Source organism: Theobroma cacao, chromosome 5 (genome assembly GCF_053813885.1).
Source record: "Theobroma cacao isolate CCN51 chromosome 5, ASM5381388v1, whole genome shotgun sequence".
Classification (NCBI taxonomy): domain Eukaryota; kingdom Viridiplantae; phylum Streptophyta; class Magnoliopsida; order Malvales; family Malvaceae; genus Theobroma; species Theobroma cacao.
The window spans coordinates 38224404-38242181 of NC_142643.1; the positions used below are offsets into that span (position 1 = coordinate 38224404).

General features: G+C 33.3%; 2 protein-coding genes across 5 annotated transcripts; one reads left to right on the forward strand and one right to left on the reverse strand.

Moving 5' to 3' along the window:
• Positions 1-12: 12 nt before the first annotated feature.
• LOC18599290 (uncharacterized) lies at positions 13-3523 on the reverse strand. Of its 4 annotated transcripts, none has more exons than XM_088806995.1 (4): positions 1434-3523; positions 895-995; positions 521-670; positions 13-382 (listed from the first exon to the last, which is right to left on the reverse strand). In XM_088806995.1, exon 1 carries the CDS (start codon positions 3481-3483, stop codon positions 1627-1629), a length of 1857 nt encoding a protein of 618 aa, XP_088663121.1. In that variant the 5' UTR covers positions 3484-3523; the 3' UTR covers positions 13-382; positions 521-670; positions 895-995; positions 1434-1626. The 4 variants fall into 4 exon arrangements, with proteins under 4 accessions (XP_088663121.1, XP_088663123.1, XP_088663122.1 ...); XM_088806997.1 differs by having other exon boundaries at positions 13-670; positions 1434-3318; positions 3408-3515; XM_088806996.1 differs by lacking the exon at positions 521-670.
• A 10882-nt stretch (positions 3524-14405) lies between these two features.
• Positions 14406-15309, forward strand: LOC18599294 (uncharacterized). The gene is made up of 3 exons (XM_007029206.3): positions 14406-14625; positions 14745-15007; positions 15113-15309. Exons 1-3 carry the CDS (start codon positions 14569-14571, stop codon positions 15162-15164), a joined length of 372 nt encoding a protein of 123 aa, XP_007029268.3. The 5' UTR covers positions 14406-14568; the 3' UTR covers positions 15165-15309.
• The last annotated feature ends 2469 nt before the right edge of the window (positions 15310-17778 follow it).

Here is a 17778-nt window from a genome sequence, read left to right on the forward strand (position 1 = left end):
AGTACAACAGACTCAAGAAGAACAACTATTGATGCACTTATAATGTACCTTTAAGCCACCATACTCTTAAGTTTGTTTGATTTGCAAAGACTTTTGAACTTGAAGAAGGCTATAGTAACTTGATGAATTATACAGATGCAAAAACTCAAAAGTTCCTTGATTGAATAGCTTACAGGAAAGATGATGAGGAGTGAAAGAACCAAAACAAACATGCTTAGAGTAGAGAAAGAGAAGATGCAAATAGCTCTGGCTTGGCCATATGTCTTTCATGCTTGCATCGCATTCTTTGCAGATGACCTAACAAACATGTACAGCAAGAGCCACAATAACAGCTTCAGACGCACACATTGCCGAGGAAGGCAACATCAGCGACATTACATTCCTTCAAGATTCAGAGATGTTGCTCGTCAAAAGTCATACGATGTGATTGATAAGATCATATATTGCAAGTATGTCTAATTTACACGAAAGAAGAGGATTTTAGAATTTTAAAAAAAAAAAAAAAAAGAAAGAAAGTAACCAAATGTATACACCACTGCTTGCACAAGAAGCCAAAAAAATGCAACTGATATGGTGCTTTCTACCACTGCTCATTTGATCCTCAAACTTCAACTCCTACGATTGCTTATTATAATCAAGTAGGAAATTAAATAATACAGAACAAGGTATCCTGCAAACAAAGAGTTCTGCCTTAGTGCTTTCCAAATTGATAGCACTATCATTTTAAAGGAAAAAAAAAATCTAAGACAACAGAAAACAAAATAAGAAAACATAGACTAGTAGAATAAGTACATCAATTTTCTCTTCTTCTTCGAATGATTATATAATTCTTTTGACCAACGTAAAAATTAGCCTTGTGAAACAATAATAGTCAATTTGAATGAATTTTCTTACCAGTTTGTAAACCTGCTTAGCTTACTCCAGCTAGAAATAAATTGACTTGAAATTTGGAAACCTTTTGTAGCATTGTCTCAAGAACTTGAGCAAATACTGACCTGCAAGAGAAGATAAAATGAACATTTGAAATATATACATGTATATATGCATTTGCAATTGGAAAAGGGAGAAAAAGAAAAGCTATGAATGGGCTATGTTTTACAATGGTAGCGACTCCATGTTCATAAGCAATACCTGTAATTGAGCACGACCATACTACTATGACTTAGAGTCAAAAGGAGCAGATTTTAAACTACAGTAAGCATAAAAAAGTGAAGTTATCTTTGTTTCAGCTGCATGGAATGCTTTGAAGAACATGCTGATTAGAGAGGGATGAAGGACCATCTGCAATTGTTCTGCTAAGGAAAATATTATACCTTTAAAAGGTTAGCAGAACTAGAATGAATGGTAAACCATATAACAGAGCTCAACCATGTTCTGCCCATAGGTTATCTAGACACATTAAGAGAGAGAGAGAGAGAGAGAAACAAGAATACCTGCAAGCTGCAAAATGCCAAATCAGCCTTCTTTCTCAATTCAAGAGTGCCTGCAGGCTGCATAATGCCTGATCAAGGAGTAAAATAGTGCCTTCTTCCTCAAGTTAATAGGAAGGAATTAGTAACCACTTTGAACATTTACAGATCATAAACCTTGTTTGGATTTATTGCACAAATGTTGGCTGAGAAGAAGTCACTTCATATAAATGCTTTGATAGTCTTCACAGTTTCTGAGAAGTGCACAAAAAGATTCACCTGTTGAATTACTAGACAACAGATCCACTAGCATGGCTGCTGTGGAAATATATGCAGAAAATCCTTTCTTAACCATTTCATGAAGAATTTGTGCTACCCTCGATATGTCATTGTTTTGAAGACATCCTTGGATCATCGTATTATAAGAGCAACTATTTGGCATGCAACCATCCACTTCCATTTTCCTAAGCAACTTATATGCTTCATTTGGTAGCCCTTCTTTACACAGACCTTTAATCATTATGTTATAAGTGTAAACATTAGTATGTAATCCTCTGACTGTGAGTGCATAAAATAATTTCCTTGCAACTTTAAGTTGCCCAACTTGACACAAGCCATTAATTAAGATATTATAGTGGACAATGTCAGGTTCCAACCCACTGTTCTGCATTACATGAAAAAGTCCCAATGCATCATTAATTTGACCATGCTTGCACAAGCCATCTAACAAAGTAAAGTAAGTGATCTTGTCTGGTACCGTGCCATGTGCACCCATTTCTTTGAAAAGTTCTTGTGCAGCCGAGAGTCTCCCTATCAGTGACATGCCACTTATAAGAGTGTTGTACGTAACAGTGTCAGGTATTGATCCATTTTGAGTCATTTCATGAAAAAGTTCCACTGCCTCATTCATCCTTCTAGCTTTACAGTATCCATTGATCACAGTGTTGTAGGTAAAAGCATCCACACCATAACCACTACTAACCAGAAAATTCAGAAGTTTCCTAGCCTCATCCATTTCACCTCGCCCACAATATCCATTCATCAAAGAATTATAAGTAAACATATCAGGCTCAAAACCTAGCTGAATCATTCTTTCAATAATATCTTGAGCCTCTAAAACCCTACCCCCTTTACAAAGTGCATCAACCAAAATATTATACGTGACGACATCTGGTTTGCAATTGTTAGCCACCATTTCATTCAATAATCTTGTAACCACCTTCCACTGACATGAATTACACATTGCATGAATTAAGGAATTATAAGTGACAACAGTTGGTGGAATGCCTTTACCTTTCATTTCTGAGAAAAGCTTCAAAGCCTCAGCTGCATGCTTATCCTTACAAAGGCCGTCAATGATGATGCTGTATGTTGTAGTGTTAGGTTCACAACCTCTTTTCTTCATAACCTTTAAAAATCTAATAGCCCCATTAGTGTCACTTATTTTACAAAGACAGTTTACTATGGTATTATAATGGATTACATTAGGCTTATATTCTTCCTGAACCATGTCATTAAACAACCTCACAGCTTGAGCTACTTCACCTCCAATACAGAGTCCATTGATCAAAGTGAAGAATGTTACGATACTTGGTTGAATACCCAGCTTCAACATTTTCCCAAAAACAGAAAACCCAAAATCCAGACGATGCAAGCGGCAAAAACAATTAAGCGAGATGTTAAGAGTACAAACATCAGGATGAATTCCTAGTAATTCCATTTGTCTAATAAGAGAAAGAGCAGTTGGGTAATGCTTCATTCTAACAATGGCCCCTACTAATTGATCAAATTTCATAACAGAAGGACGTGGATGCATACCTACCATCTGATAAAACTTGTTTAAGGCATCATCAATATTATCAAACACATACTCGGATTTCTTGCGATGAGTAGTAGAGAAATAAGAGTTCTGGAAATAAAAGAGAGCCCTTTTCTTATTTAAAACAGAGAAATAATTGAACAACGTGAAGGGAAGAGAATTGACAGATTTGGGGTTACCCGATTCCAATTGTTGAAGAAGATCAAAGGCAGAAGAAGAGAAAAGAGAAGCGCTTTTCCAACCCCTCACCATCATCAAGAAAATGCCAAGTTCCAACTATCCTTCAGTAGTCGGATACGAGACCCGCAACACTCCAATGATGAATCGGACTCAAAACTTGAAATTCGGACTCACATCCAACCGACCCGCTCCATTTAAGTCATACATTATTTCTAACAGCGGGTTCGGGTCAGGTCAACTTACCAGTACTATAAATTAAATTCATAACTTAAAATTCGAATCCTTTAAACTTTCTTCGATATTAGACAGTCTTGAATTTGGGTTTATTTTGAATTCAGAAAATTTTTTAATTCAAATTATTTGTGTTGGAGTTTGAGTCATTTTCAATAACTTCAGGACTGTTTTAGATATTATGTTAGTTATTTTCTTTTAAATTATGATCAAATAAATAAATTTACTTATGTCAAGTTAATATCAATAATTAATTACTGATTTTTTAGACATAATTTATTCAATAATGTAGACACTTAAATAAATAAAATAAAATAAATAAAATAAAATAAATAAATAAATAAAATCGGGATGGCTGGGCGTACGCCCAGCCATCCCTTCGCCGTCCCATCCCCCACCCACTACGCGGGATGGAGGGTTCTGGCCACCAACTCCAGGGGTGCCAGAACCCCCTCGCCGGGTTGTCCAAAAAATTGGACAACCCGGCTCTTTAAAACCCTGCACAAAAAAGAAACAAGAACAGCAGTTAGCCACACAAAAAACACAAAAGAAAGAAGCAAAAACAAAAACAACAAAAAAATAGGGGATCTGAGAGGAGGAAGCCGGCGGACGGAAGAGAGGGAATGGGTCTGTAGATGTTCAACCGGCGTTGAGAGAGAAGAGAGAGAGGCCGACGAAAGAGAGGGGAGACGAAGAGATTCGCCGGGAGAAAGAGAAGAGAGAAAGAAAACCGAGAAAAGAGGGCGCCGGCGCCGGAGAAGGGAGAAGAAGAAGATTTTTAGAGAGAAGGGAGAGGGTGCCGCCGCTAGAGAGAGAAAGTGAGGAATGAAAGTGAGGAGAGAAAGAGAGAAAAGGGGGTTATATACCTAGGTTTAGGGGCCAAAACGGCGTCGTTTCAAAGAGGCAAGTAGAAGCTGGAAGGACCAGGCCAAACGGCGTCGTTTTGAACGGCTTCGCAAGCATCAAAACGGTGCGTTTTGGATCCTACCTTGCGGGCTTCCAGAGACAGGCCGGGGTTGGATTTGGGCTCCCACGGACCGCCGGGTTGGGCCGATTGCAGCCCAACAAGGTATAACTTTTTTTTGTTTGTTTGTTTTGCTTGGGTCTAGCCCATTTTAATTTAAATGCATTTATCATTTTTTTTTTTAGGAAAAAATATTTATATTTAATACTAAAAAATAAAAATAAAATAAAATAAATAATAATAATAATAATTCAATATACATATATATTATATTATATTTTTAGATAAAAAAATGAAAAAATAAAAAATAATATATAATAAAATAAAAAATAATGATGATAATAAAATAAAAAAATAAATAAATATATATAATAAATAATATAATAAATATTTGAGTATTACCACCAAAAAGGGGCAAAGAGTTGCCCCTTTCGGGTGGATGTTTTTCGGGTACGAAGTTCGAGACGGATTTTCACCGAAGCGTCGGGATAAATCCGAACTCTAAACTCCAAAACCCATTAAGTCAAACAGTCATTATTAGAAAATAATATGTGTAGGAAAATTTTGTTACATTCGAATTAATTTAAATAAATATTACTAAATAAAGTTAAATTAATCGTTTAAAAGTTAATTAATTAATTATTTAGATAAGCTTTGTAAACAAGTAAAAAAATTGATCAACAACAAACATGGATTTAAATAACCAAAAAATAAAGTATATATATATAAATAAATAATAAATAACAAATAATCAAAATTTTTAAATAATCAATAAACGCGTGCATGTAGATACCATCATTTTATACTGTCATTGCATGCCACTCTTATTTTGCAAATGGCGCGGGAATCCCGATGATGGGATTTTCCCGAGGAGCTCGCAGAGACGAGTTCTTCCGGAGATATCTCTAGGTGAGGAGAATTTCGAGACTTCACCAAAGCGTTGGGATAGTCTTCGAATAATTTTTCAATAAAAGATTACCGACTCCATCATTTAAAATAAACAAGTCACGACATCATTCTACGCTTGCATCATATGCATACGTAAGACCAAGTGAAAAACTCAGTCTGACAATTCAATAAAAATTTAATTAATAAAAGAGGGATTAAACTAAGAAAAGGCAATATTAAGATAACTCAAGATTAAATGGTACCGTTCGTAGAACGGGCGTCACGGAGGTGCTAACCCTTCTCCGTGCGTAACCGCACTCCCGAACCCATCTTTAAAAAACGTGGACCAGTTCTCGTTCTTTCGACGGACCTAAAATTAATTTAGGACTTCGTCGATTAAGAACCGGGTTAATAGGTGACCAATCACACCTAGATAAAAAAGATTGGTGGCGACTCCCACACCTTACGATTTTAATTTTCGCTCCGCGTCAGGCGGACGGGTTCCCGGACCCGCACGTCACGACAAATAAGATGAGATATTCTGAGCCAGATAATAATATTAATTTATTGTATAATTTCTTGAGGTTGAGAGGTATATAAATTATAAGTTAAACCTAATAAAAACCCTTAATGATTGTGTAACAGCGTATTTTCTTTAGCATGTTTCATGCAAGCAAATTGCAAATCCTTCATACGCAATCCTTTTAAATATTTTTAGAGTATTTTGGAGTAATTGGTAAATCTCAGTATGACCAGAAATGAAGGACAAGAATTTGCCTATTTATGAGAGAATTAAAATGCCAATAAGATAATTATTTGTATTAGCTTAAGGGGCTTGCTTGGCTTGATGAAGGATGGAAGACACTTTCGAATTGAATTATAGATTTGATAAACTTAATAAGTTACAGTACCCATGGTCTACTAATATTTTGTCACCATAAAAATAGAAGCAAAGACTTCCTGGTTATTAAAGAAAGTGAACAATTTTAAAATTTAGAGAAAGTTCATCCTTCATTAATGATACCTAACCGCCTTAAATATAAGAAAAGAAAAACTACTCCTTAAAACATGTATTAAGAAAGGAAAAACTATCAAAGAGTAGTCACCAACGTGAACACATAGCAAATAACTACTGGTTCATGGGTACATGGTTTAAAACCACTAATGAGAGAACATGTCCATGAACTCAACTTACATGAAAGGAAATAACTACCTACAACAAACGGCCAAAGTCTGCAACTCTCTCCTCAATTTCAACACACGTCTTTGAAGTTGAGCTTGGTTGGCTCACACAGCTTTCTTACAGGTTTGTTTTTCAACAATCTTTGTCATGAACAACGCCTCATTACAATCTTCTTTCTCCTCAACGGCTACAGTCTTTTTTTCATTGCATATACCTTTGTTTTGGCAAACCTTCTCAATGTACCTCATTTAATTGCAATATCGACATTTCACATTAGGAAGAAACCAGCAAAATTTCTCTATATGATTTTGTTTTCTGCAATACGAGCATGGCTGAAGCTTAGCCTTAGCTTTCGTTTGTTTTCTATCATTGTTTCTTCTTTCATTCTCCTTGTCTTGGTCATTCCTCCTTTGACTAGTGTCCACTTTTTTGTCTCGACTCCTAACCATCTAGACACTCTCCACATGTTCATCATTTTGAATGGCTCATCTTTGTTGTTGAGCTTGGAGGACATTCACAAGCTCAGTAACTGTCAATTAAGCAATGTCTTTGGAATCTTCAAGTGAGAATATCTTAACCTCAAATTTTTCAGAAAGACTTACCAGAATCTTGTTCACGATCCTGCATTCAGTTAAATTTTCAATCAGCAATCCGAGTTGAGTGACCAACTTTATAATATTGTCAAAGTTAGACCAGCAACTCATGTTTTGGTGTCTTAAACATGTTAAATACGATTAAACACAAAACACGTTAAGATTAAATACGAACACGACACAAATAATATTTGTGTTTTAAATCTAAAATATGTAATATGTATACGTTTAATAACCGTGTAACACGACATGACACGATTAACGCATTTGTTAAACGTGTCAATATATGACACGACATGATTAATAACACATTTAAATAAAAATATTTATAATTAAATATAATTTTATTATTTATATTTAAAATCAATAATTATAAAAATTAATTATAACAACATAAAATAATAATATCAAATATAAAAAAAAAGTTCAAATTTAAGATTTGGGCATAGTATAAATACATTATTATCTTTATAAAATTTAAAAAACTTATTAAAATAATTGTTTAAAATTATTTAAGTAAAGTTAAAATAAATTTTGACTATTAATTTTTAATAAGTTGATAAACGTGTCATGTATATATGTTTAAACACGATTAAACACGTTTATATATGTTTAAAACTCGATAACATGATTAATTAAATGTATTACTCGTGTCTCATACATTAAGACATAAAAATTTTTATATCTTAAATGTATCGTATTTTTATATCTTAAATGTATCGAATACGATTAGATACAAAACATGTTACGGTTAAATTCAAACCTGTTTAACTTTGTGTTTTCACTTGTTATGTTAACTTGTCCTGTCTAAAATTACAAAATCTAGTCAGAGTATTCCTTAATGTTTTCTTCATCTTTCATCCTCAACATCTCGAACTCTATATGGAGATTCAAGACTTGCATCTAACAAGTGCTCTTGGTGTCATGAAACTCCTCTTTCAAGTGATCCCAAGCATTTTTAGGCGATTCAGAAGTCATTATTTTTGTGAAAATAACATTTGACACAACTGAATGAATGTAAGAAAAAACCTTAAATCTTTTCGCGACTTCTTCGTTGTATTGCTTCATTTGCATCACTGTGCGGTTAGATCTCTATTCTGGTGACTCATCTCCCACCTCCACAACCTCCCGTAAATCAAAAACTTTGAGATATATCTCTATTTTCACGACCTAAATGGCATAATTTTCTCATGTAAACACAAACATAGTAATAACATTAAAGCTTAAGGAAGCTAAGGTTAAGGTGCTCTATTTTAAAAGAAGTTAAGAACAAAAATTTCCAAAAAAAATTGTTGGTGATTTTTTACTTTCTCAATTTCTTAAGATCCTTTAGGGAGCTTTGATAACATGTTAAAATTGAGACAGAGGTCACACTTCATTAATAATCCCTAATGGCCTTAAATACAAGAAAAAGAAAAACTACCATCTAACACATGAAGAAAGGAAAAAACTACCAAAGAGTAGGAGTCAACATGACCACATAGCAAATAACTACTGGTTCATAATTACATGATTAAAAACCACTAATAAGACATGCCCCTGAGCTTAATTTACATGAAACTCCCTGCAGCGAACTGTCAAAAGTGTGCAACTCTTCAAACTTGACCCCAATTTCAACACACAAGATAAAAGAAAAACAACAGTCGCCATTACTTCTATTTGGACTAACAGATATTCTCAAGTGTTTCATTTGCCAGATGCCCCAGCACTTGGTTCCAAAGCTTGCTAATTCTGGTTTTGCTGCGCTATCAATTCACTAAATATATAAAAAGAACAAAAATAAAGAGGAATTTAGTCTTGTCACCAATGTTATCAAAATTTTTTGAAAAACAAACTTTACTTTTTCTTAATTATTCTGTTAAATCTTCCAATATATTATGTTTAAGAATGAGGAATTCGGCCACTTAATCTTAATTTATTTGCAGCATGTTAATTTCGCTTTAACTTCGTATAATATTTCTCCTTCCATGCTAATCAGTACATATAATAAGTAGCTTAGTTCCTTATGCAGACCATGCTTGGGGAGGGGGGTTGTCTCCCTCTGCTTCGTCCTGCAATACCTCCATGTTAAAAGGGTAGTTTTTGTACATTTGTCGATTAATGAAAGCTTAGAATTTGCCTTTCAGAAAAAAAAATTTTTCTCCTGCCACGTTTTGTCTCTGTTATGCTTTTCCTTCTTTTTCTTTTTTAGTCCTTTAAGCAGTAAGTATATTGGGCTGAAGCTTCTGTCTATTTGTGAACATTTTCAAAGCCAGCTAAAAGTTTAAGATTAGGGGTCGGCCAGTGCCAAAATATGAGCCTATTTAGGTTGGTTTAACGAGAAAATACTTAAAATGAAAATTATGGTGAATATGGAACCATATTCAAGAGAAGTTGTTCTTGGAGATTCAAGGGGTCATGGGAAATGGAGAGAAGTTGGAAAAGATGCCATATCTTAAAGCAGTGGTCCTAGAATTTTAGCTTGTATGTGTGGCATATGTATGTACTGGATATTGCATTCTGGTATGCTTCACATGCAGGATATGTTCTTCTGGTGTGTGGATATACAAGGTTATCTACAATGGGGCTGTTTCTGGAAATTGCTCATAGGCAGGGCATGCTTATTTCTGATGTTTGCATAGTTTGGATTGTTATGTGGAAGGGGTCATGTTCTGATAAACTTGTGATGTTATCAGTTACCAGCAGGATATATTTGAGTTGTAACGTGTTATTGGAAGGGTGTGATGTAATCTGTGCAATGGCTTTAAGCCAAGATGCATGTCCCTTCGATATGAAATGAATTGGCATATCAAAAAAAAGAAATGGTGAATATGGAACCAACCGTAGAGCCTGAGTGAGCGCAGCGGCTTTGGCGAAATCATTGTTCTCTCGTGCTTTTAGGATTTGAAACATGATGCAAAGGCGGAGTCTGGTACAGGCACTCTGTTTCATAATGATCATCGTCTCGGCATGAAGATTTCTGCATTCAGATTCAACGGCTTCAAAGTTTTCTTTAACTTTTCTTTGCCCCTCTTTGATGCAAATCTGTTGCTCCCTAACCTCCTCCATCTCCACTTTTAACTGCATTAATTTGGTGACCATTCTTTTGTTCACGAACCTTCTTTTCTGCTAGCACAAAAAGAAGTGTATATATTAGCGTGCATGAGCCAGGATCAATGACAATTAACGATGATGAAGAGATAGTTAAGTTAAGCGGGAACAACAACCATTTGGTTTTAGTACATATCAAGTGGTATAAAAAGAAAGGGAGACTAGAATTTTGGGAACCACAGGTGGCCAGCTAGGGCCTTGGTGCTGGTCTTGTTTCTTTGTACAGGATCCTTTCTCAAGGAGTGAAGTAACGGGCCAGGTGTTTCTTCATCAGTGAAAGGTACGTTGGTTTCCAGCATGCAGCGTTTTTTCTTGAAAGCACATACCAGGGAAGGTTGCAGAACTGCTAACTCAGAGTGCTTTTCTCAACTTTAAGAACTTTAGATGACATCTTTTGTGAGTTTGTTTTTAGGACCTCTCCTGCAAATCTTAACGGTGCTAATATAGTAAGCTAGGATTTTACAAAATCATGTCTTTAGCATATGTAAGTTTCTCCATCCAAAAACAAGCTATGTTAGTATCTTAGGAATGGTTCAAAGCAAATGTACAGTTGAAAGCCCTCAAACCAGGGCTTTTGTTCATGCCATTATCAGTCTCTTGCCAAATAAGGCTGAAGACTGGCAATGGCATTTTGAAGGAGGCAATCAATGAAAATTGATATGCTTTTCAAAAAAAAAAAAAAGAGAGAATTATATATCCTGCAAGACTATAACAATAAGAGATGATAACAAGGCTTAACAACATCAACTTTCTCTTTACCCAAACTCTTCTTCGGGATGATTGGCGACGCCTCCGTTCAGTTAATGTAAAGAACTTGACCCAGCGTAACGCCTTTGCGCACCCTACTCTCTCTCTTTTTTTCTTATAATATTTGTTAACGTTGACGAGTAAAGTCATTGCAACCTGCCAAAAGAGAATCAATTGGGCTCTGGTGAGATATCCCAACCTTATAAGTGTTTATATGGGGGAAACCATCTTGCTTTTTAAAAGGTGAAATAGAGAGCGAGAGAAAATCTTGTACACGATGAAAAAGCTGGAGGAAACTTGGAGGAAAATTGGAGGAAGACCATACTTTTGACAAATTAACAGCGCTTCAGATTCTGTCTGAATCTAAATCCTCCGTACCCATTGTGTCTCATAAACCTTGTCAAGTGTCTATTATTTTATTAAAAAATATAATTAATGCATTAATAATATATAATTTTCGTATACTATCATATCATCAATCCTAACACCACATTAAAATTTAAAATGGTTTTGAGATTTTATTAATTTTTTATTTTTTAAAAAAATACTTTAATATGAAGTACAAGATTTGGTGACTTGATTATGTGTGAAAACAACACATTATTAGTGTATTAAATATTAATTTATTTAATTATTAAATTAATACATATTTCATTTTTTTTTTCATTTTTTTACCTCCTTTCTCTCTTCACCTCAACTTGTAACATTAAAAGATAAAAAAAATAAACAAGGTATCCAACGAAAGATCCCTCCAATCAGTGCATTGGAGCTCTTGATTTTTTTGTTGCAAGAAAACAGAGTTAAGCTCAATAGTATTTTTACATTTTGAATATTTAATTTATTAATTAATATATAATTTCTTATCTAAAAAGCTTAATTCAAAACTTTTTCTCAATTAAAAAAAAAAAAAAGCTGCATGATATTTTCGAGTAATTGGTGTGGATTCCTTCGGGCATCGTGGCGTACATTTTTGTACAAATCTACTTGGCGCCCAGATGGAGACTGGTGGGCGACTCGCGCGGGATATCTTCGGTTCATCGTGCGATGGTCCAACACAAGAGAAGAGAAACGCCCGATTGTCTACGTTACTTATTGCGCGGCCCATTGGCGACAAGCCAACCCAGCAGCTTTTGGGAGAACCAATTCCATTTTATATTGCGGAGTTAAAGCAATCAACGACATTACGTGACATTTTGATTGATCCATAGACAATGACCACTTTGGAAAGACTTTTGCTTGTTTTGAAGTGTTATTTTATTATTGACTAGAGACTTGATAACTCGGCGTACAAGGCAAGGAAAATTCTTTCACACGCCAACAACAAAAATCTTTTATTTCCCTCGAGTGGATTTATAAAATTGTTAGATGTTCATTAGATTACAGCTAAGAAAATTAATAAATTAACATAATTATAATGTGAAGACATATTATATATATAACTATAAATTTACTTGTAGAGTTTAAAATTTTCATCATTAATATTTAGAATAATAATCTTACTAGCTAGCTAATTACTCTTTATGCTTTTCATGTTTCATTTTTCGTTAATAATTTTTATCTTTGCTAATTAAGCATGTTCAATGCACATAGAGCACAACTTACAATATTTAATGTAAAAATTTAATATTAAAATTTTTTTTTTATGTTTGCATCTCTTACAATATCTTATGTGAAAATTTTATTTTAAAATTTTATTTTATTTTTATTTATATTTTAATTTTATTTTAAAAATAATTAATTTTTTATTTCAAATCAAATCATTAATTCAATTCATATTATAATTACTCTTTAATTACTCTTCTTAGAAAATTTTAGATCTACTATTACTGGATCCTCGATCTAAAGTCAATTCTTCAATTAAATCATTTGTGCAATTGATTGGAAAAAATCCATGTTAACCCATCGAGCTTATGAAAAAACCAGTGATCGATTATTTTAAAGAAAAATTTATTAACTCCATATGGACTTGAATAATCTAATGATAGAACCGGTACCCAAGATTCAAAACTTTGAACTCGTCAATTGTCTGGTCCGGTTCCGATGATAATGACTAAATATTGCAATCACTGCAAAAACTTAGCTAATCTAATTGTTGAATGGTTCAAGCCAAAATGGTGTTAATGAAGGAGGTTAACCTGATTAAATTTCTTGATATGTCTTGGTACGCACGAGAAAACAAGGATAATGGAAGAAGACAGAAAAGAGCCTGTATGTTTAGCTAATAGGTCCAATAAGGAGAAAATGACAGCCTTGTTCTGAGAAAGCAATACATTGCTGGAACTGGAAGTTTCATCTTCAGACACTTCATCCATTACATTTTTTATTTACTGGGAAAATAGAAAGAGTACACACAGACAGAAGAAGAAGAAAAGAAAATGTGACGAGACAAAGCCTTTGGAAAGTATTGGAGGAGCATTCTACTAAAGGCTGCGTCCTCTTATAGATCACTAGATTATGGTTCGTGTGTTGCACGCGAGTTTCTTTTTATATTTTTTTAATCTTTTTTTTTCTATTACCTTCACGTGGTCAGAGAAGAAATCTTTTTGAGACTTTCTTTCACTTGTGTAATAGATTATTGTACGGTTAAGCACTTTTTGTTTTTATCTCTCTAAGTCTTAAGGGTATTGTCACTTTCATATCCAAAATTCATAAAAAAAAAAAACCTTCTAATTATATGCCTAAACATTGCTTTGTGCTTTTTTTTAATAAAGGGTATTAAAAAAAATTAAAAATTTCTATTCAAATCCTACCTTACGTTCACATTTTTTTACATCATAATTTTATTGGGAATATGGATTTTGTCATTAATACTATTTAGAAAAAAAATACCAAATAAGATGTTATACAATTGGGAGGATTTTGACTTGAACTAAATAAGTAAATTATTCAAGATAACATAAAATTTTCGGCTATTTTCTTCATTTATTTTTATTCTCCATTTAAAATTTTTTTTGTTATCTTAAACCCATAATTTTATCCATGTGTGACAAAGGACAAACCTTTGAATGAAAAAAAAAAAAAGACATCAATTTGAATCCTAATCATAAAATTAGGGATTTAAATAAAAATTTTTGAACTTGGATGACCAAAGTGAGCATACTCCTAAGTTAAGGGACCAATAGGATAGTATGGTATTGAAGGGTAATCGTGCGATAGTCATATGTTAAAGATATCAACGTAGGTGGGACGTAATAGATTCTAGACAACTTGCAGAATCTTTGACTCTTCTAGAATGGTTTCATCGATGTTCAAGACGCAGCTTCGGTTGATTCGACAGTCAATAGCCAGGTTCAATTATCTCCAATTCTCTCTCTTTTATCTGGAACTTTCGGATTTAGTTTATTTGATTTTCCAGGGTTCTTCTTTCATGACCTATCTATAAGTAGACTTGTTTGTTCTTTCGCGGAAGTTTCAGTTGCAGTACACTACGGAATGTATTCTTGGAAAAATAGAACGATTATTCAATGGCGAAAAGGAAAGCAAGTGAAGTGAAAGTTCCGAGGAATTCAATGAAGCTTGAGGTAGCTAGTAGATTCTTCGAGTTTCCATTTCTTAATTAGTACTTTTTTGCATGCTAATGATCCTATCTGTTTTAGTGTTTTCTTCACGAAATTTTCTTTGTTTGCTTCCCTGGAAAAAGGAATTGGAGGACTTTGTGAAGCAGATGGAAGAGGAAACGGTAAAGATGCGAGCTAAGAAAATTCGGATGAGAAAATTGGAGAAGAAATCAAAAGTAGAGATAAAAAGGATAGAAAAAAAATGTAATCAATTGAGAAAAGTGAAAAGGCGATTGGTTGAGGAAAGTGCTTGGGCCCAGGTTTGCAGTGATATCATGCACGGTATTGTCAGTGCTGAAGATGAAGGTGATGCAATTACGGTTGATCTCCTCACTCGGTCTCTCCGGTTGGTTTTCTTCAAACATTTTTAGTCTGATGATTCCCTCTGCGAATTTGTAGTATCCATTGGACTATAATTTTATTCCCCTTTCGTTGACAATTTAATTTGCAGTGAACTTATGATGCCACGGCAGAATCAAGAAAATCAACCCCCCATTGATTGAAGATGGATCATTTAGACTGGTATTTGATTCATCGAAAGTTGATTGTACAAGAAAATCAAAGAAAGAAAAGTTTATCAAATGGTTTGATAAACTGTATGTTTGCTGAAATAAATAAATAAATAATTAAAAAAATTTTATAGTTTTAGATCTTCATTATTAGTAAAGATAAATCGATCCAAGTACCGACCATCGGAGTAAAAAAAAGATTGCCTGGTGATGATAATGATTGATTGCGATAATTTCACATTGTTCAAGGGAGAAACCTATCTTCAATGACCATCGACGTCAAATGTCTATATCATAACTAAATTTATTTTGATTTGAAATTTTTGATTTTATTTTTTAAAAAATTATAAAAAATTAATAAATTTATTAATTATATAAAATATTAATTAAAGATAATTAATAAAAATTTTTAACACTTCCCTTATTCACCTGACACCATTTCACTTTATGTCTGTCCATCCCTGATATTGCATACGGATAACAGTACGACCTTGTTGACTACACCATGCCATTACCCTTTCCAAGTGTCATAAGTAAAAGGATTGAGTGAATGGTAAGTCGCACAAAGCAGGTGATTGTGATAAAGAAAGACAAGAAAAAGGAGAGCGACGTGTTAGACGAGGACTGTGACGTGTGATAGGCGCAATAGACATATCAATTGCTTTTCGAAAAGTGGGTTGGGTTGGGACAATTTTCCATGAGACCAAAACTCGTTCGACTCGACCAACTTCTTGTGACGTATCACACGGAAACCTCGCGAATCTTTCGATGGCGCTTTTGTCAAGGCCACTTTAGTTAGAATCTAAATTTCTTGTTCTTTGGTACCGATATCTTAGTCTGAACGCGCACAAACCAAATATTTTAAAACTTTCTATTATTTACAGCACGCCATTATGAGTGATGTCAAAAGGTTTTGTCAAAGGTTGCCTTTCACATCAAAATTTCCAGTCAGAAGCATAGATATATGTTTCTATTTTACTTTTCAATTTTTTATTTATGTTTTTTTTAAGAAGTTTGAAAATCATTTTTTTATAAAAAAATTAACCATTAATTTATTTGTATTCTGTATTTCCTACTATAAAAATTTCATCACATTTTACTTTTTTTATTAAAATTTTGTTGAAGATCAATTATAAAAAAATATTTTAATATAAAATATATTAAAATAAAAAAATTCCTAATTGCTATTTGAAATTATATAAAGATCTAATTTAATTTAGTCTACCTAAAAATTATTATTGAAACATATAAGTGTTTGATTTTAACAACATATTATTATTTTTTAAAGTATTATTTTACGAAATGAGAATAAATATAAAACAGTTACGTCACGTAGAGAGCAAAAAAGTAATTTAAAACAAGTAGTAAAGTTCATAAGTTATTTTAATCTTTATTCTAAAGAATTTAACTTGGTAATTAAGATATACAAGTAGTTAAGAAATCTTTCTTTTAACATTTCCTTTAAATGCAAGTGCTTTACCTTTTCCCTTTTTCCTAAAAAAAAACACTTGACACATTGTTAAGTGTCTTTAGCTCCACTGTATCAATAAACCAAAACATCTTCCCACTGTCCAATACACACATACATAGTTGGCTAACATGTTCTCCCCATGATGAATGTGTTATTACATGATACACATATTTTTCCTAAATGTGGTTCCTAGTGATAACCAATAAAAATTTTTTATCCAATAGCTCTTAAGAAACTGTTTTTACTTGGGGTGTGTGTGTGTGTGTGTGTGTGTGTGAGTTTTAAAAATTTAAGAGACATCCGAATTTCACCAAATTCCTTCTCTAACATATTTTTTTCTTAAAGCTTTTTCTAAATACTCTTTTTCCGCTCCACTTAATTCTTTCCTATCTTATTCTCCACCATGCGTACCACCACAATTTTTCTACCTTTTTCCTAATGTGTATCTCTTACCTCTTGCCACAAAGGGCTCAACACTTCAAGGATTGTTCTAATCTTCCTCCATTTTGCCTCTAGTGCATCTCACCTTCCTTTTTGCAATACTTCATCTCTCCTTATTAGAAGAACCATTTACAAAACACATAGTACATTACATGTCCACATGATAAAATATCGAGTTATGCAATAAGCATTTAAGTGTTGACTTGGCAACTTTCGTATATATAAGTTAAGACTCACACTTGTGAATGGGGCATATTTCGACTACATAATAATCGAGAAATCGAGTTATACGTTCTTACACTAGAATACAAGGTGCAAACTATCGGTCTAGATCATCAATTCCAAGGAAGCAACGAGTATATATATATATAATTGTTATTGCTCATGGTCAGTCACTTTTATCCTGACTGTGCTATTGACAATATTTTTTTTTCTCAACAAAATTTTACTATTTCAAAGAAAAAGAAACAGAAGTTGTGTTTGGTGCCATATTAAGTGATTGTTAAGGTAATTGTTTTGAAATATAACATTGGTATATATAGAAAAATGCATATTAAAATCTTGATAATATAACATTGTAGCATTTAGTTTACAAGCACTTTACTAGGAATATGTTGTTAATTTCTAGAATTATCTTTGTGTATGAAAAATATAACTTTAACACAATTGCATGCTTTTTAATGTAATTTTAATATA

What these genes read in the sequence shown, in the direction of transcription:
- LOC18599290 (XM_088806996.1), bottom strand. Translation starts at nt 3,483, where the DNA reads ATGATGGTGAGGGGTTGGAAAAGCGCTTCTCTTTTCTCTTCTTCTGCC.
- LOC18599294 (XM_007029206.3), top strand. Translation starts at nt 14,569, where the DNA reads ATGGCGAAAAGGAAAGCAAGTGAAGTGAAAGTTCCGAGGAATTCAATG. An exon ending in GGAATTCAATGAAGCTTGAG is followed by an intron (nt 14,626 to 14,744) that starts GTAGCTAGTAGA and finishes CCCTGGAAAAAG; the next exon opens with GAATTGGAGGACTTTGTGAA. An exon ending in CTCCTCACTCGGTCTCTCCG is followed by an intron (nt 15,008 to 15,112) that starts GTTGGTTTTCTT and finishes TTTAATTTGCAG; the next exon opens with TGAACTTATGATGCCACGGC.